This window comes from Aotus nancymaae, unplaced genomic scaffold (genome assembly GCF_030222135.1).
Source record: "Aotus nancymaae isolate 86718 unplaced genomic scaffold, 86718_ANA_hifiasm-v0.15.2.pri h1tg000079l, whole genome shotgun sequence".
NCBI lineage: Eukaryota > Metazoa > Chordata > Mammalia > Primates > Aotidae > Aotus > Aotus nancymaae.
In genome coordinates, this window is record NW_026988494.1 from 27,426,849 (window position 1) to 27,443,043 (window position 16,195).

Genomic DNA, 16,195 nt, shown 5'->3' on the forward strand with positions numbered 1-16,195 from the left:
AAAATACAAAATTAGCCAGGCCATGGTGGCAGGTGCCTGTAATCCCAGCTACTCAGGAGGATGAGGTGGGACAATCTCTTGAACCCAGGAGGCAGAGGCTGCAGTAAGCCAAGATTACAACACTGCACTCCAGCCTGGGTAACAAGAACAAGACTGTCAAACAAAACAAAACAAAACTCATAAGGCAGAACTAGAATAGACAAACAATCTTAAAAAATAAAGAGTCAGAGGACTTGACTCCCAACTTTCAAAACTTACTACAAAGCTAAAGTAATCAGGACAGTATGGTACTTACATAAGGAAAGACATGTATAAATTGATGGAATGGAATTCAGAGTCTAGAAACATACTATCACAGTTACTTTGACAAGGGTACCAAGACAATCTAATGGAGAAAGAATGGTCTTTTCATCAAATGGTGCTGGGACAACTGGATATCCACATGCAAAAGAATGAAGTTGGATCCCTACCTCACACAACATTCAAAACTCCAACTGGATCAAAGACCTAAATGTAAGAGCTAAACCTATCAAACTCTTAGAAGAAAACAAATGAAAATCCACATGACATTAGATAATTGTTTCTCAGAAATCACAGCAAAATCAAAAGCGACAACTAAAAATAAACTGGACTTCATCAAAATTTAAAACTTGCATGCATCAAAGGACACAAGGGAGTGAAAAGGCAACCGAGAAAATCAAGAAAATATTTGCAAATCACCTACCTGACACAGAATGTTATCCAGAATATACGAAGAAGTCTAACAACTCAGTAATAAAAAGACAAGAAACCCAGTTTTTGAAATAATGGAAAGATGTGCATAGAGATCTCTCTAGAGCTATACCAGATCCTGGTATGCATATTAAAGTGGCCAACATGCACATGAAAAGATGCTCAACATCATCCACCAGAAAAACGCAAATCTAAACCACAATCAGATACCACCTCATACCCACTAGGATAGCAATACTCAGAGAGAGAGACAAGAACAAGTGTTGGTGAGGATGTGGAGAAAGTGGAACCTGCATGCATTTCTATGGGAATGTAAAATAGTTCAGATGTTTTGGAAAAGTTCCTCAAAAGTTAGAGTTACTATATGACCCAGAAATTCCACTCCTATATATATGCATACCTGAGAAAATGAAAACACATGTCTATACAAAAGCTTGTACACAAATGTTCAAAGCAGTATCATTCATAATAGCCAAAAATTGGAAACAAGCCAAATGCCCATCAATTGATGAACACAAAACACAGTATATCTGTATAACAGAATGTTGTTCAGCTATCAAAACAATAAAGTACTGATTCATGACACAACATAGATGAGCCCTGAATACATTATACCAAGTGTAAGAACCCAGATACCAAAGTTTACATAATACAGGATTCCATGTATTAAATGTCCAGAATAAGCAAATCCATAGTGACAGGAAGTACATTAGTGGTTGCCAGGGGCTAGGGAGCGGGAAATGGAGTGACTGCTAACAGGTACAAGGTTTCTCTGTGGGGTGATGAAAATGTTCTGGAATTGGATAGTAATGATGGCTGCACAAGTTTGTAATTAAACTGAAATTCAGTGAATGCTACACTTTTGGGATGTGACTTATATCTAAAAAATCAAGAAGAAAAAACTCGGAATGGATGACCCCACTACCCTCAATGGACAGAAAATACAGTTAGGGTCCTTCAACCACATTCTTACACATTCACTACTCAGAAGACCCCTGCTCACCCAATTCCTCTTACTTTCAATAACCCCACATTCTATCCCATCAAGAAAATTAAGCTTGAAATTCCAGGGCTTTCCCGTTTTATAATTATTCTCTTCCTCCCATATTTCAAAAACTCCTCTCTATTGGCTCTATTTACACAACATTCAAATATCTCCGAGAATTAAAAAAAAAAAGAAAAAGTCCTGGTCCTAGCTACCTAACCCTCTAGGTGCCACTCTGAACCCTCCCTTTCCTGGAGTTTCTGGAAGGAATGTTCTTGAGACTCACTGCCTCCACAATGGCATGCCCACTCACTCCTCAGCCCACTGCCAATGCTCAACGCCAATTCATTCATTTCAGTGAAATTATCCTGAAATTAATACTGACCATCATAATGCCAAATCCACTGAACACAATTCTGCATTAATCACATAGATGATCCTGTGATATGTGATTGCTGACCTTTCACTGTTTTGACACATTTTTCCTCCCTAGGAGTTCGTAACATGGCTTTTACCTGATTCTCCTGAGGTCGCTCTTCTTGGCCTCTGTGACCTCCTCTGTCACAGACACACCTGAGGTGCTCTATCTTCTACCTACAGTAATGACTCCCAAATCTACACCTATGTCCAGTCCCTTCGTTTCAGACTCATATTCACCATGGCCTTCTGGATCCATCCACCAGGCTGCACTTCAGATACCTAAAACTCAACTGTGCTGAGTTGCTTCCAAGCACACACTCCATCTTATTCATAGTTGCAGGCACAGTACATAGTACGTAAACACTGACAACACGTTGTTGACTGTCCAAGACTGGAACTCATCATTTCCCACACATCCACCCTAAAACCTGCTTCTCCTGTCCTTCTGATTCAGTTCATGACACCAGCATTCCCCTAGTCATCTAAATAAGAGACTCTGCAGGGGACTCTCCAAGCTCAGTAGTCCTCAGATGCTGACACAAACCCACTGCATATGCAGCACCCGTCTGGACTCCCCCACGTCACCCCAGTGGGACTTGGAGCCAAGGGGCCTGCTGGGCTGTCTTCTGTGCTGTTCTCAAATCCCACCCCCATTTCTTTAATTCATGATTCACTGCCATCAGTGCCCTGTGTACAGATGTTCTTCTAATGAACTCACATGTGCATCTCCTATTATCAAGACTGAGAGCTCCTTTGGTGGAAGATCAAGACTTAGGCTTCTAGTGTACCCTGCACATCTTTGAAAAATGAGGTAATCTTGTACCCTGCACATCTTTGAAAAATGAGGTAATCTTGTACCCTGCACATCTTTGAAAAATGAGGTAATCTTGTACCCTGCACATCTTTGAAAAATGAGGTAATCTCCAGATTGCAAGATCCCCTTAAAGATCATCATGTCCAATATTGTAGCAAAAGCACAGGTGGGTTTTGTAATTCCGGGAAGGTTAATTAACCTCTCTGAGGTTCTGTTATATAGAAATGTTACAATTACTACCTTTTTTGGTTTTTGTTTTTTTGAGACAATCTCACTCTGTCGCCCAGGCTGGAGTGCAGTGGCACAATCTCAGCTCACTGCAACCTCCACCTTCCAGGTTGAAGCGATTGTCCTGCATCAGTCTCCCAAGTAGCTGGGATTACAGGCACCCACCACCACATGTGGCTAGCTTTTGTATTTTCAGAAGACACAGGGTTTCACCAGGTTGGCCAGTCTGATCTCAAACTCCTGGTCTCAAGAGATCCACTCGCCTTGGCCTTCTAAAGTGTTGGGATTATAGGTGTGAGGCATCACACCCAGCCTACAATTACTTTTCAAAGTCTGCTTTGAAGGATAAAATAAGATAATGCATTAAAAAGGACTGGACTCCATAGCTCGCAAATAGAAAGGTCTCAGAAAGAAGCTAGCTACTTTCTTTTTCTTCACTCAACACTTGAAATGAATGACTAACAGATACCACTTTGTAAAGATACCTATAGCTCCTGGGAGCGAAATCCCCCCATACAGTTAAGCCATGGACTTGTGTGGAGTGGACCAGTTAGCTTCACACACTTCCCAGGTCACAGAGCACACTGCTCAGCTTGGCCAAGTTTTTTTTTTTTTTTTTTTTTATGAACATGCTCTGTCAAACACAAGGGGAACATGATGAGCAAAGCTAGAGATCAATACATCCATTTCCACTCACTCAGCACTTCAATCCATCTCCTTAACTAATAGTTTTGTCAGTGGTTTCTTCCATTTTCAGCACTTAAGAAGTGGAAAAGTTAGACAGGTAGTGTTTTATGGAGGTGAGAGAGTAAAAGCCAATGCCAATTAAATAATGTTGTATTTTATATTATAAATGTATATTTCTTCAAAGGAATCTGGCCAGCCAGGGCAACAAAGTAAGACCCCATTTCTACAAAAAGTAATTAAATTATCCAGGTATGGTGGTGCACACCTGTGTAGCAACTCCACAGCAGGCTGCAGCAAAAGCATCACTGGAGCCCCAGAGGCTGAGGATGCAGTGAGTGATGATCGTGCCACTGCACTCCAGCCTGGGCAACAGAGGGAGACCTTGTCCCCTCCCCTCCCCCCCAAAAAAAAACAGGAGATTTGGAAAAAAGAATATAAGAGTGTACCTTCTTCTCAAAAAGCATCTGGCCCTATGTGCATATATCCAAATTTCAGTCACTGAGTTGACAGCAGAAACAAAACAATGTTGTAATAGATGTGTGTCCCATTCATCATTAGCATATCAAGCAGATGCTGGCAAAACAAGGATCTTCTGTTTTACCAAATACTGCCAGAAATTTTCATCCACGGTCATCCCTAGCTCTGCATCTGTCAGTGAACTGAGAAGACTGAAGAATCACCCAATGACCCCGGGGGTCAAAGCCACTTTCTCCTGTCCCTTCATTTCCTAAGGGTCACCTATGTCTTCACTGACTGCCAGCATCTTCTAAGCTTCCTCACACTTGCTGGGTTTTTCTTTTGCCTTTTGATTCGCAGCTGCTTAATTCTGACCCACTTCCTTATGCTTCCCACTCGCACGGCTTCATTTTCACCAAGCGCTTTTAAATCCTGCCCAGCTATGGCAGGAAATCAGTCATCTACTGAGGCTTCCAATCTTGCTTTGAGATCTAGCAATCTTTCTCCGTTGTGTTTGTGTCCAAAACCCACACAAAGTCCTAAGAAGCAAAACAGAGTGCATGGACCAGCCAACCTAGGCCCAGACTTCTGGCCTAGCTCCATTCAGGGCTTCCTGCAATCCACCTGACCTTCCCTGTTCCATCATTCTCTAGCTACCCTCACACAATCTCCTTCCTGGCAGGCAGATCTCCTCTCTGCTGCCTAAATCTGCTTCGCTCATTCTCGTCTCTGTGTCCTTACTCTCAGGCCATACTTCCTCCTCAAAGAATCCATGCCCTCCCCTCATCCGTGCTCACATCATAAGCTTCCTCCCTGGAAGTCCAACCAAAGTTCACCCTCCTCGGTGAAATATAAACTCCTCTTGATTCCCTTATTTCCCTGTCATTTGCCTGGCACTTAATAACTAGCAGCCTGCTACTGCTGTTTACCTTTTAATCTAATCTCTTCACAGTCATTTTCTTTTCACGCCTGTAACAGTCATTTCCTCATGAGCATGAACCAGAAAGCATGCTTTAGGAAACTGAATATGACGGTACCAGGCAACCCTAAGAAAACTTTTAGGAAGTAAAATCTCCCTAACAAGAACAATCAATTTCATTTGTTCATGATTCTTTCTAGCTCTTGCCCATTCCTGTATATGTGTTTACATAGCAATAATCATAATGGATTCCATCAGTTAAACACACAGCTTTACATTCTGCTTTTTCCACTAACAGAGAAAATGATCTTCCCTGTTAAATGGTTTTGACTATCATCATTTTAATGGCTGTATAATAGTCCCTCCATTGAGATACTAGACCATGATTACCAAGGTACTGGCTCTATTCTGCATCTTTGACCACATCAGGTATTGTAAAATGCAACATAAACTCATTTGAAATAACTCCTCAAATAAATTTCTTGTCTATTCTCCCTAACACCTGAAGTAATCTATTTCACTGTTGCTATCTTCATTTCTTTCACTTCCTGGTTCTACCTCCTTGGGCTAGGTAGATAACAAAGGTATTCCAAACACCTTTTATAGATATTTACTTATTTTGGTAGTCAATCTTACACAGATTTAAACACAGGAAATCCCTTGAGGAAAGGCATTAATATCCCATCCTATCTAATATAAGCTAGATACCTGGCAGGCACTTGATAAATGTTTGCTTACCTAATGAACATTTTTTAAACCACCTAAAGTTAGAAAACATTAAATTCCTGGAAAATAGAATGTTGCTGATCTAATTAATGCCACCAATTATGGCTACAAAACTTTCAGCTCCTATAATGATTAGACAGGTTAGTAATGTATGAATGGGTGTTCTGTGCAGTACATGGACACACACCTTTTGAGCTGTACAGTCTGAGCAACATTAGAAAACAAACAATATCTGCAAATAGAACTCCATGATCTTGTGATCAAAGTTTACCCCTTTTTCTCTAGCTGTTTAGCTCTGCAGCTGAGAGGAAGCCAAAATAAAGGTTGCAATATTAAAATTATGTAAAATTACATACACGTGTGAGCATAAATTGGCATGGAAACGAAAAGCTGTGAAGATAAAGTACGAGAACTTTTTCCTTTTTGTTTTGTTAGGGTAATGTGAAAATAAATGTATGACTAGAAAAATATTCTTGACAAATTAGCCATTACAACTCTTCCTGTTATTGAATTAGGGCCTAATGCTTAACCTTCAAATAACTAAGTTTCCCAAACTTATGTACAGTTTAGCAAAAAGACTGAAACACTCTCACTTCCAGGATAAATGTTAAATAATAAACCAGCCAACCACCTTAAAACTCCAAACACCTAAGGACAAGCAGACACTGAATTACACGAGAACTTAACACACCAGAGTTTTCTGGAAATTTTCAGACTTTCCTCAGAAGATAGCTAATGTGATTCCAAATATTACAGTCTACACAGTAAAACTACATCATCACAGTAACCCATTCTCATCCCCATCCTCATCTGTGGACAGTGATTTATAAGGTTGCTTTCTCCACATATATGGTATGATAGAAAGCATTAGGACTGCAGTTTTACTATTTGCCATAATTATACACAATTACTTAATACATTAGTTTTCTTAGAAGTAATAACTGTTCAAAGTAATAAGATTCTTTTCAAAATTATTGGAAAGGTGGAAAGGTTCCTACATATCATATGGGGAAGAGAAAAAAGAAATTACTGGAAAGGAATATGGTTTTGTTTTAGTCTTTTTACATAAACTTTAGATACTGATTTTTTTTTTTTTTTTTTTTTTTTTTGAGATAGAGTTTCGCTCCTGTTGCCCAGACTGGAGTGCAATGGCGTGATCTCAGCTCATTGCAACCTCCACCTCCTGGGTTCAAGCGATTCTCTTGCTTCAGCCTTGTGAGCAGCCGGGATTACAGGCAGGCACCACCACGCCTGCCTAATTTTGTATTTTTAGTAGAGACGTGGTTTCTCCATGTTGGTCAGGCTGGTCTTGAACTCCTGACCTCAGGCCATCCGCCTGCCTCAGCCTCCCAAAGTGCTGGAATTACAGGCATCAGTCACCATGTCCAGCCCAGATACCAATTTTTTAAAATCACTGGATTTAGAATTCCACCACACTGTATTCCATAATAACCTTTGTTTATGCTAACAGCTACTTCATAACAAAAATGGAAAAGAACAAATTTTTGTGTGGTAATCACTGAAAAAAGAAGTCCACATGCATGTCAGAAAATACAAGGCTAAGAGTGGGCACTAAGTGAACCCAGGAGGTACTTGACCCCAAATAATCCACTTCTGTATATAGGGTAATGAAATCTATGTGTAAACCTCTATTTTAAAAGGAGTTCAACCCAAGGATCAGCTCACGTCCATTCCACAGCTAAAACTATTATTCTTTGCATTCCTCTAAACTCTGCTAATTATTACAATCTTATCAACGGCAATTTATAAGTATAAAGGTTAAGAACTCCCCTCAAAAAGTGAAACCAATGGGGAAAGGGAGAGGGAAAGAAGGGTTCTAAATAGCTGAGATGACTTTTGTGGTGGTTGTTTAGCCGCCTCTTTTTAGCACTGACATTTCCAAGTTTCTTGTGAAAAGGAAATTTTAAGAATGTGCTGAAACCATCCTTTCAGAATCAACTGACAGATAAGTTATGTTTCATCTGGCTTTTTTTTTCTTTGAATTATTGTGATGGTAACCTTGAGTGAACTGGAATACAGCTGCCTGAATGTTTAAAACCTGATGCTTCTGAAAATGTTCAGAACTGCATCGACGTTTACTTAGTGTTGTCAGAGCACAAGATTAGTGAAGCAAAGCAGGACTCAATCTTGCACTAGTTGCGAACTTAAAGTAATTAAGTTCTTAGGGAAAAAACTCACCTGACAGCCTTTATCGGCCCTAACAGGAACAGGACAAACCAATTCCCATAGATGAGATAACTCCAAGCGAGAAACCAACTTCCCCGAGGACAAACCAACAAAACTTATGTCAACTGGTTGATCTGTACGTCTCAAAATATACAAAAGAGAGCAAAGAAAAGGAAAACAACCTATAATTTCTACATAAAAATTAAACAACACTTGATTTTGCTAAGAAGCTACAACTTCTTAGTTGTTTCTGGTACTTAAATGATTCTAATTAGTTCGAAGTCTAATCAATGGCAAGCGACCCCAGTGATATGACCTTGTATAGAAAGCGTTTTCAAAGACATTATTTCATTTAAAGCAATTCGCCCAGTCACGCTGCTTTGAGTATCAAAGCCAAGACCCAGCCCACCTCCTCCCCTGATTTTTGGGGTCCTCTTCACTCCCTGGGTCTACAGATGATTTAAATGTACTCGGTTTATCTGCTTTCTCTACCCTCCCTGCAGACTTAAGAGAATGTCAGAAAGATACAGTTTCACAAGAATCTTGGCACTTAAACTATTTATTGTGAGAGATGACGAATGAGACTTGAGGCAAAACCAAAACTTTCTCCACCGTCCGAAAACAACGAAGAAGGCATCTCCTCCACCTGACCCCAATCTCAGGACGCCCAGGTGGAAGGAACTCGGTAGGGCGCCCACCTGGCCCCCTGCCCGCCTTACCGCCGCGGGCCACGACGGTGCAGGCTCGGGCGACCCGGGCGGGACGCGGGGTACCGGGGCGGGCTGCAGGGGCTGGCAACCCGGGCGCGGGGGCGACGGTGACAGCTGGCTGGGAAGGCGCGGGGCTGAGGGGCCGGGGCGAGGCGGGGCGCGAGGGCCGAGGGCGCCCTCGGGAAGGGCCGGGGGAGACGAGAAGGCGAAAGGGCGGCGGGGCGGGGCGGGCGCAGGCGGAAGGGGCAGCGGGGCCGGCAAAGGGGGCCGGCGGCGCCGGGGGGGTAAAGGGAGGGGAGAAGAGAGCGGGACGTCCCGGCGCGGGCGCGGGTTTCGGGGTCCCCGGACCCCCCTCGCGCCCGGAGGCCGACTCTAGGGGCGGGGCCGCCGGACCCCCACGGCAGTCGAGGGAAGGGCGCGCCAGGCACCTGCCGCCTGCGCCCCGGCGGCCCGGGCGGGCTCGACTCTCACCTCGCCGGTTCATGGGTCGGATCCGCACCGCCACTTTCACTTTGGAGTCCCCCATCCTGCCGCCGCTGAGGAGCTTCCTCGGCTTCCGTCTGCCGCGGCCACCGGCGACTCTTCTGGGCAGACCCGGCGGGAGGGGACCGGGGGCGGGGCCGGGGGCGGGGGCCCGGGCTGGGGGCGGGGGCCCGGGCTGGGGGCGGGGGCCCGGGCTGGGGGCGGGGCCGGCGCGAGCGCCTGGCGCGCTCCGCTGCACGACGGGACTTGTAGTTCCCCAGTATCGTCGTGGGCGGGGCCGCCCCGAGGCGGGACGGGAAAGCTCCTGCGCGAGTCTTTAGCTGGAACTTAAGATCAGCAACGAGAGCTTTTGTAAATTCCCGTGTCTTTCCGCACCACTCTTGTTCTCGCAGCCAGTATTGAGAAGTAAGCCATAGAGAGCTGATACCGGTCCTGATAAACAGTTGAATAGATGGCGTCGGGAGCTACCTCTTCCTGCACATTTCCTGCCAATCTTAGTGTCTGATCCCTGGCTTAAGTTATTTCTTCTGCCTGGATTGCCGTCCGGCCTTGTTTGCTGAGCTCATCCTTCAAGATGAGTTGCAAATCACCTCTTCTGGGAGTGTCCATAGGTCCACAGGTTAACATTGTCCTGTGAGTCTCCCTCCTTTGAGACGGGACCTTGGGCTCTGAAAACCATTTGAGTTCAAATCCCACCTCAGTGCTTCCCACTGTGTGACCAGGGGCAAGTTATTTGACCACTCTGGGTTTCTCTTTAATATGGAAAGTGGAGATGATGCTAGTACCTACTAAAACAGGTACATTTTAAAATAAGATTATCTTATATGTGTAACCTAGCCTGTACTAGAGACCCATAAATATTAATTACATGCATGAATGAATGAGGCCACACTAAAATTAGCTTTTATCAGCCCTGGCAGGTATTCTAACAGGTGGCCTATGGGCCAGAGCCAGCCTGCAAACATGTTCTGTTTGGCCCAACAGTGTTGGCCAACACATAAAAATCAGATTTGTGGCCAGGTGCAGAGGCTCACACCTGGAATCCCAGCATTTTAGGAGGCTGAGGCAGGAGGATCGCTTGAGGCCAGAAGTTTGAGACCGGCTTGGGTAACAGAGTATGAAATCAGATTTGTGCATGCAGTACTGGGCCTACATTACATATTGTGCAGCGTGGATTGGAACTAACTAGCAGTAGCTGCTTTATCAGAGGCCAGTCTCTCCACTTCACCACGGCCCCTCTCCAAGTCGCTTTACCACACATATGCCTGGACCTTGTGGGTTTGTGACCCCTGCTTAGATGTGTTTAAATGATAGCAATGGAACTCAGAACCATTCTACAGATGAGTAAATACAGAAAGCTGGCAAGACTTGCCATTTTACCAACCATCCTGTTACTGAATGATCTTCAGTACAAGCAGTATTCTCAAAAAAGATAAAAATACCTTCTTTTTTTTTTTTTTTTTTTGAGATGCAGTCTAGCTCTGTCCCGCAGGCTGGAGTGCAGTGGCACAATCTTGGTTCATTGCAACCTCCACCTCCTCGGTTCAAGTGATTCTCATGCCTCAACCTCCCGAGTAGCTGGGATTACAGATATGCCCCACCATGCCCGGCTAATTTTCATATTTTTAGTAGAGACAGGGTTTTGTCATGTTGACCAGGCTGATCTTGAACTCTTGATCTCAGGTGATCCACCCACCTCGGTCTCCCAAAGTGCTTGGGATTATGAGCATGAACAACCATGTCCAGCCTAAAAATACCTTTAAAAGGAAGGAAATTCTGACACATGCTGTAACATGGATGATGGACCTTGAAAACAACATGCTAGGTGAAATAAGCCACACACAAAAGAACAACTACTGCGTGGTTCTACATATATCTACACACAGTAGTCAAATTCATAGAGATAGAAGGTAGAGTGGAGGTTACTAAGGGCTGCGAGGAGGAGGAATGAGGTTAGTATTGAATGGGTGCAGAGATTCAGCTTGAGAAGATTTCAACTGCGTACAGGTTTTTTTTAGAGACAGGGTCTCTCTCTGTTTGCCCAGAATGTAGTGCAGTGGTGTGAGCATAGTGCACTGCAGCCTCAACCTCCTGGGCTCAAGTGATTTTCCTGCTTCAGCCTCCCAACTAGCTGGAATTACAGGGGCATACCACAAAAACTGGCTAATTTTTATTCTTTAGTAGAGATGGAGTCTCACTATGTTGCCCAGGCTGGTTTTGAACTTTTGCCCTCAAGTAATCCTCCTCAATTCAGCCTCCCAAAGCACTAGGATTACAGGTGTGAGCCCTTGCACCCTGTCAAGATGCTAAGTTTTTATTTTGTTGTTTGTTTGTTTGAGATGGAGTCTTGCTCTGTCGCCCAGGTTGGAGTGCAGTGGCATGATCTCGGCTTGCTGCAGCCTTTGCCTCCTGGGTTCAAGTGATTCTCCTGCCTCAGCCTCCAGAGTAGCTGTGAGTACAGTTTTACACCATCATGCCCAGCTATTTTTTATATTTTTAGTAGAGACGGGGGTTTCACCATATTGGCCAGGCTGGTCTCGAACTCTTGACCTTAAGTGATCCTCCTGCCTTGGCCTCCCAAGTGCTGGGATTACAGGTGTGAGCCACCATGCCTGGCTGATAGTAAGTTTCATGTTATATGTTTTTTAATCAAAATTTCAAAAAAGGTTAAAAATAGAAAAAGCTACCCCAGAAGGCCCTCTTTTTTAAAAGGGGAATTTCTTTCCTAGGGGCCCTGCCTCTGCACTTCAGGAGGTCTTAGCTAGAACAGCAGTGGGTTTAGTGCAGCAGGTCCTTTGATTTTCACAGCCCAGTAAAGTAAACAAGTAACATCACCAATTTAAGAGTACCAATCTTAGTGTTTGACGCTATGACAGCTGCTTAATTTTACCAAGTACATTTTTTTTTGAGACAGGGTCTCATTCTGTGCCCAGGCTGGAGTGCAGTGGCACCATCTTAGCTCACTGCAGCCTCAACCTCCCAGGCTCAAGTGACCCTCCCACCTTAGCCTCCCAAGTAGCTGGGACAACGAGCATGCACCACCATGCCTAGCTGATTTTTAAATTTTTTGGGGAAATGGTGTCTCACTGTGTTACCCACGCTTGTCTTGAACTCCTGGCCTCAAGTGATCCTCCCACAGTGCTGGGATTACAGGTATGAGCCATTGTGCCAGGTCACCAAGTAAATTATTTGAAAAGGAACGCACACAACAATTACTATCTACTTTCACTATCTTTAAAAAAAAAAAAGAGTCGTGATGGGTATAATTTTATATTGAAATTGTTTTGCCCTCCTATCCTTTTGCTCTTATTTAGGGTTGATGTCACCTTTGCAGTGGCCCCAGACTGCTTACCAGAGGCGGGTACTCTTGTCTTCAGCACACATCCTAATTACCACGTCCCTACATTCGGGTTATAAAAAATAAGGGTTCGGAATGTCCCAAGGTTTCATACTTCACTTTATATCTCCTTTATAACCAGGTAAATTTTATTTTTAAATGGCATGTCCTGGTGCTACCTTGAATCTGGCTTTTTAAACAGAGTCAAAGCAGGCAGAAAAAGAGAACATGATGCTATTTCTATGGGAATATTGTATTTATACTCAAGCTGAAACTGAAAAGAGAGGAAAGCCCCTAAGGAGCTCAAGGAAGGGGAGAATCGAATAGGGAAGAAGTGAGGACTTTCTCAAAATCCTCAAAACCATTTAAAATGTTCTGAAAATATTTGGAAGAAAATGACAATAGCCTCCCTAGGGACTGTGAGCTGTTTCCCCTTTTGACTTCTGTTCACACTAATCTGTCTCCTTCGACTTCTGCAGTAAAGATGATTCTTAAAAGAGGGCCCAAGACGAGAAATGCCCCTATCTTCCCAAGGCAAGTGTTCCTCTGACAGGTGGGAGACAGAAGACCAAGACGCAAGTGACAGGCTGCAGCCCAGCAGTTTCAGGGGCTTCGACATTGAATGAAACTGGAGAACTAACAACAGGCTTTGGGCTTCAGCAGAGGCTCCAGCAAGACAGACAGAAAGGTCCTGCTTTCTCTCTCGCCCTCTTTTTCTTTTTTCTGAGACAGGGTCTTGCTCTGTCACCCAGCTGAAGTGCAGTAGCACAATCTCAGCTCACTGCAACCTCCGCCTCCTGGGTTCAAGCGATTCTCCTGCCTCAGCCTCCTGAGTAGCTGGGATCACAGGCTCCCACCACCACACCTGGCTAATTTTTGTAGTTCTAGGGGAGACAGGTTTCATCATATTGGCCAGGCTGGTCTCAAACTCCCAACTTCAGGTGATCTGCCCACCTCAGCCTCCCAAGGTTCTGGGATGATAGGTGTGAGCCACTGAGCCCAGCCAGTTTCTTTCTTTTCAACTAATAGAGGAAAAAGAAAAAAAAGAACTAGTACATAAGGCATTCCCTGGTACCTGTTTTTAAAGCCAGTGCTTAGGAAATCAACAAGTGTTTATGATGTAGATACTAATAGTCATTTTGACAGAGCTATGTGATGTGGATAAAGAGTTTCTCATTTTTGCTGTCACATTTTGCAAATCTGCTTATTCTAAAACTGATTTCTAGTTTACTTTTTCTGGCTTTGATCCACCCATTCAATGGTTTCTGATGGTCCCTGCATAGGCTATGGAAGGCACTTTGTCATATATATGTATGTATACATGTGTGTGTATATATATAAATTATATAAGATGCATATATAATGTATATACGATATATATATATAAATTTGTTTTAAGATGGAGTCTCACTGTGTCAGGATTTCCCTGCTTGCCTGAGACCTACCTTTGTGAGAGCACTTCGTTTTCCCAATTGTAATCATATCTACATCTGCCTACCCGCTATACTGTGCTACAGTGAGGTCTTTGAGCATGGAGAAAATGTGTTTTTTTGATACCGGCTCTCGCTCTGTTGCCCAGGCTGGAGTGCAGTGGCACAATCATTGCTCACTGCAGCCTCAAACTCCGGGGCTGAAGTGAGCCTGCAACCTCAGCTTCCTAAGTAGCTGGGACTACAGGTGTGTATCACCACTCTGGCTGAAATTTTTATATTTTTTGTCTATGTTGCCCAGGCTGGTCTTGAACTCCTGGGCTTATGCAGTCACCTGCCTCAAGCCTCCCAAAGCACTGAGATTACAGACGTGAGACACCGCACCCAGCTTGAAAGTTTTTTTTTTTTTTTTGAGATGGAGTCTTGCTCTGTTGCCCAGGCTGGAGGGCAGTGGCACAATCTCGGCTCACCGTGCAACCTCAGCCTCCCAGTTTCAAGCAATTCTCCTGCTTCAGCCTCCCGAGTAGCTGGGATTGCAGGCATGCACCACCATGCCAGCTAATTTTTGTATTTTTAGTAGAGACGGGTTTCACCAAGTTGGCCAGGCTGGTCTTGAACTCCTGACCTCAGGTGATCCACCTATCTCGGCCCCCCAAAGTGCTGGGATTACAGCATGAGCCACCATGCCAGGCCCATCTGTTTATCTCTAACACCTCGTACAGTAGTTGGTACTTAGCAGGCACTTAATACATTAGAGAATGAAGGTATTAACCACATGGCAACGTCATTGCTCTCAGATTAAATGGCTTGCCTCAAGCCACACAGCTGGTAGGTGGCAGAGCTAGAATGCAAACACAAATTTGTTTGATTTCAAAAATCTTTGCCCTTTCCACAAAGAAGGCACTGCGTGTCCCCTTCCATATTTTTCAGGTGCACATTATCTTTCCAGTGTCGTGAACTCCTAGTGAAAGCCTAGATCTCACTCATAGCAATGACCCATTTCTAGCTGTTATTTAATGAGTCCTTATGACATGCCAGGCATTGCGCTTAGCACGCCACACGTATGATCTCATTTCATTCGTACAACAATCCCATGAGGTTGGCACTACTATTATGGCCTTTAACAGAGAGGAAACAGGCCAGACATGGTGGCTCATGCCTGTAATCCTAGCACTTTGGGAGGCCAAGGCAGGTGGATCACTTGGGGTCAGGAGGTCGAGACCAGCCTGGACAACATGGTGAAAACCCGTCTCTAGTAAAAATACAAAAATTAGTTGGATGTGGTGGCACATGCCTGTAATCCCAGCTACCCGGGAGGCTGAGGCAGGAGAATCACTTGAACCCAGGAGGCGGAGGTTGCAGTGAGCTAAGATCACGCCATTTCACTCCAGCCTGGGAGACAGAGCAAGACTCTGTCTCAAAAAGAATCAGAGAGGAAACGGACTTCCTGAGGCCCGTCAACTTGTACACTGGCCTGAATAAGAGGGACCTGAATGCAAAGCCCTGATCCCCTTGTCCAGGCCGTGAGACCGTCTCCACGACCTCCCCTGCCTCTTCATGTAGTGTCTGGTGTTCTGCTGGGTCCACAGCCTTTACCGACACTGCCCAGCACCCAGCCACCGCAAGGCCACGCCTGGACTTCATCGTGATCTGTGGCTGCTCCACCTAGGAAATGAAAAGCAGTCACTCTCATCCATAACTTCAGCCTCATCCAACCTGGCACACTCGCCTACTCCCAAGTATCCAGACATTGTTTTTAAGCCTACAGTGCCTCAACTTACCCCCTTTGTCACACTGAGGCTTCTCTGGGGTGCATTTTATAGGTAGGTGTAAAAGTAATTGTGGTTTTTGCCATTACTTTAGGGCAAAAACTGCAACAACCTTTGTAGCAACCTAATACATCTGCAATCCAAACCTCCCTCTTGACTGTGTCATCAACGCCACTCATGGCCTGGGAACCCTGAGCCTAGGTGATCACGCTCCCTTCTCCGAGACTCTCACTTTGGGCAGGGAGTTAAGCTGGAGGAAGTCACAGAACCATGCACATGGCACCCTGACAAGTCTGTGGTCTTTCATCCTAG

The 16,195-nt window shown here is 44.5% G+C and overlaps 1 protein-coding gene across 2 annotated transcripts in view; it reads right to left on the reverse strand.

The window, feature by feature from the left end:
- Positions 1-9,431, reverse strand: part of KIF13B (kinesin family member 13B) — a 194,428-nt gene extending 184,997 nt beyond the window's left edge. For both annotated transcript variants that reach the window (XM_021665164.2, XM_064368766.1), the window contains exon 1: positions 9,336-9,431. In XM_021665164.2, coding sequence (XP_021520839.2) covers positions 9,336-9,390 — 55 coding nt within the window. In that variant the 5' untranslated portion in view covers positions 9,391-9,431. The remainder of the gene's footprint in view (positions 1-9,335) is intronic.
- Positions 9,432-16,195: the final 6,764 nt, after the last annotated feature.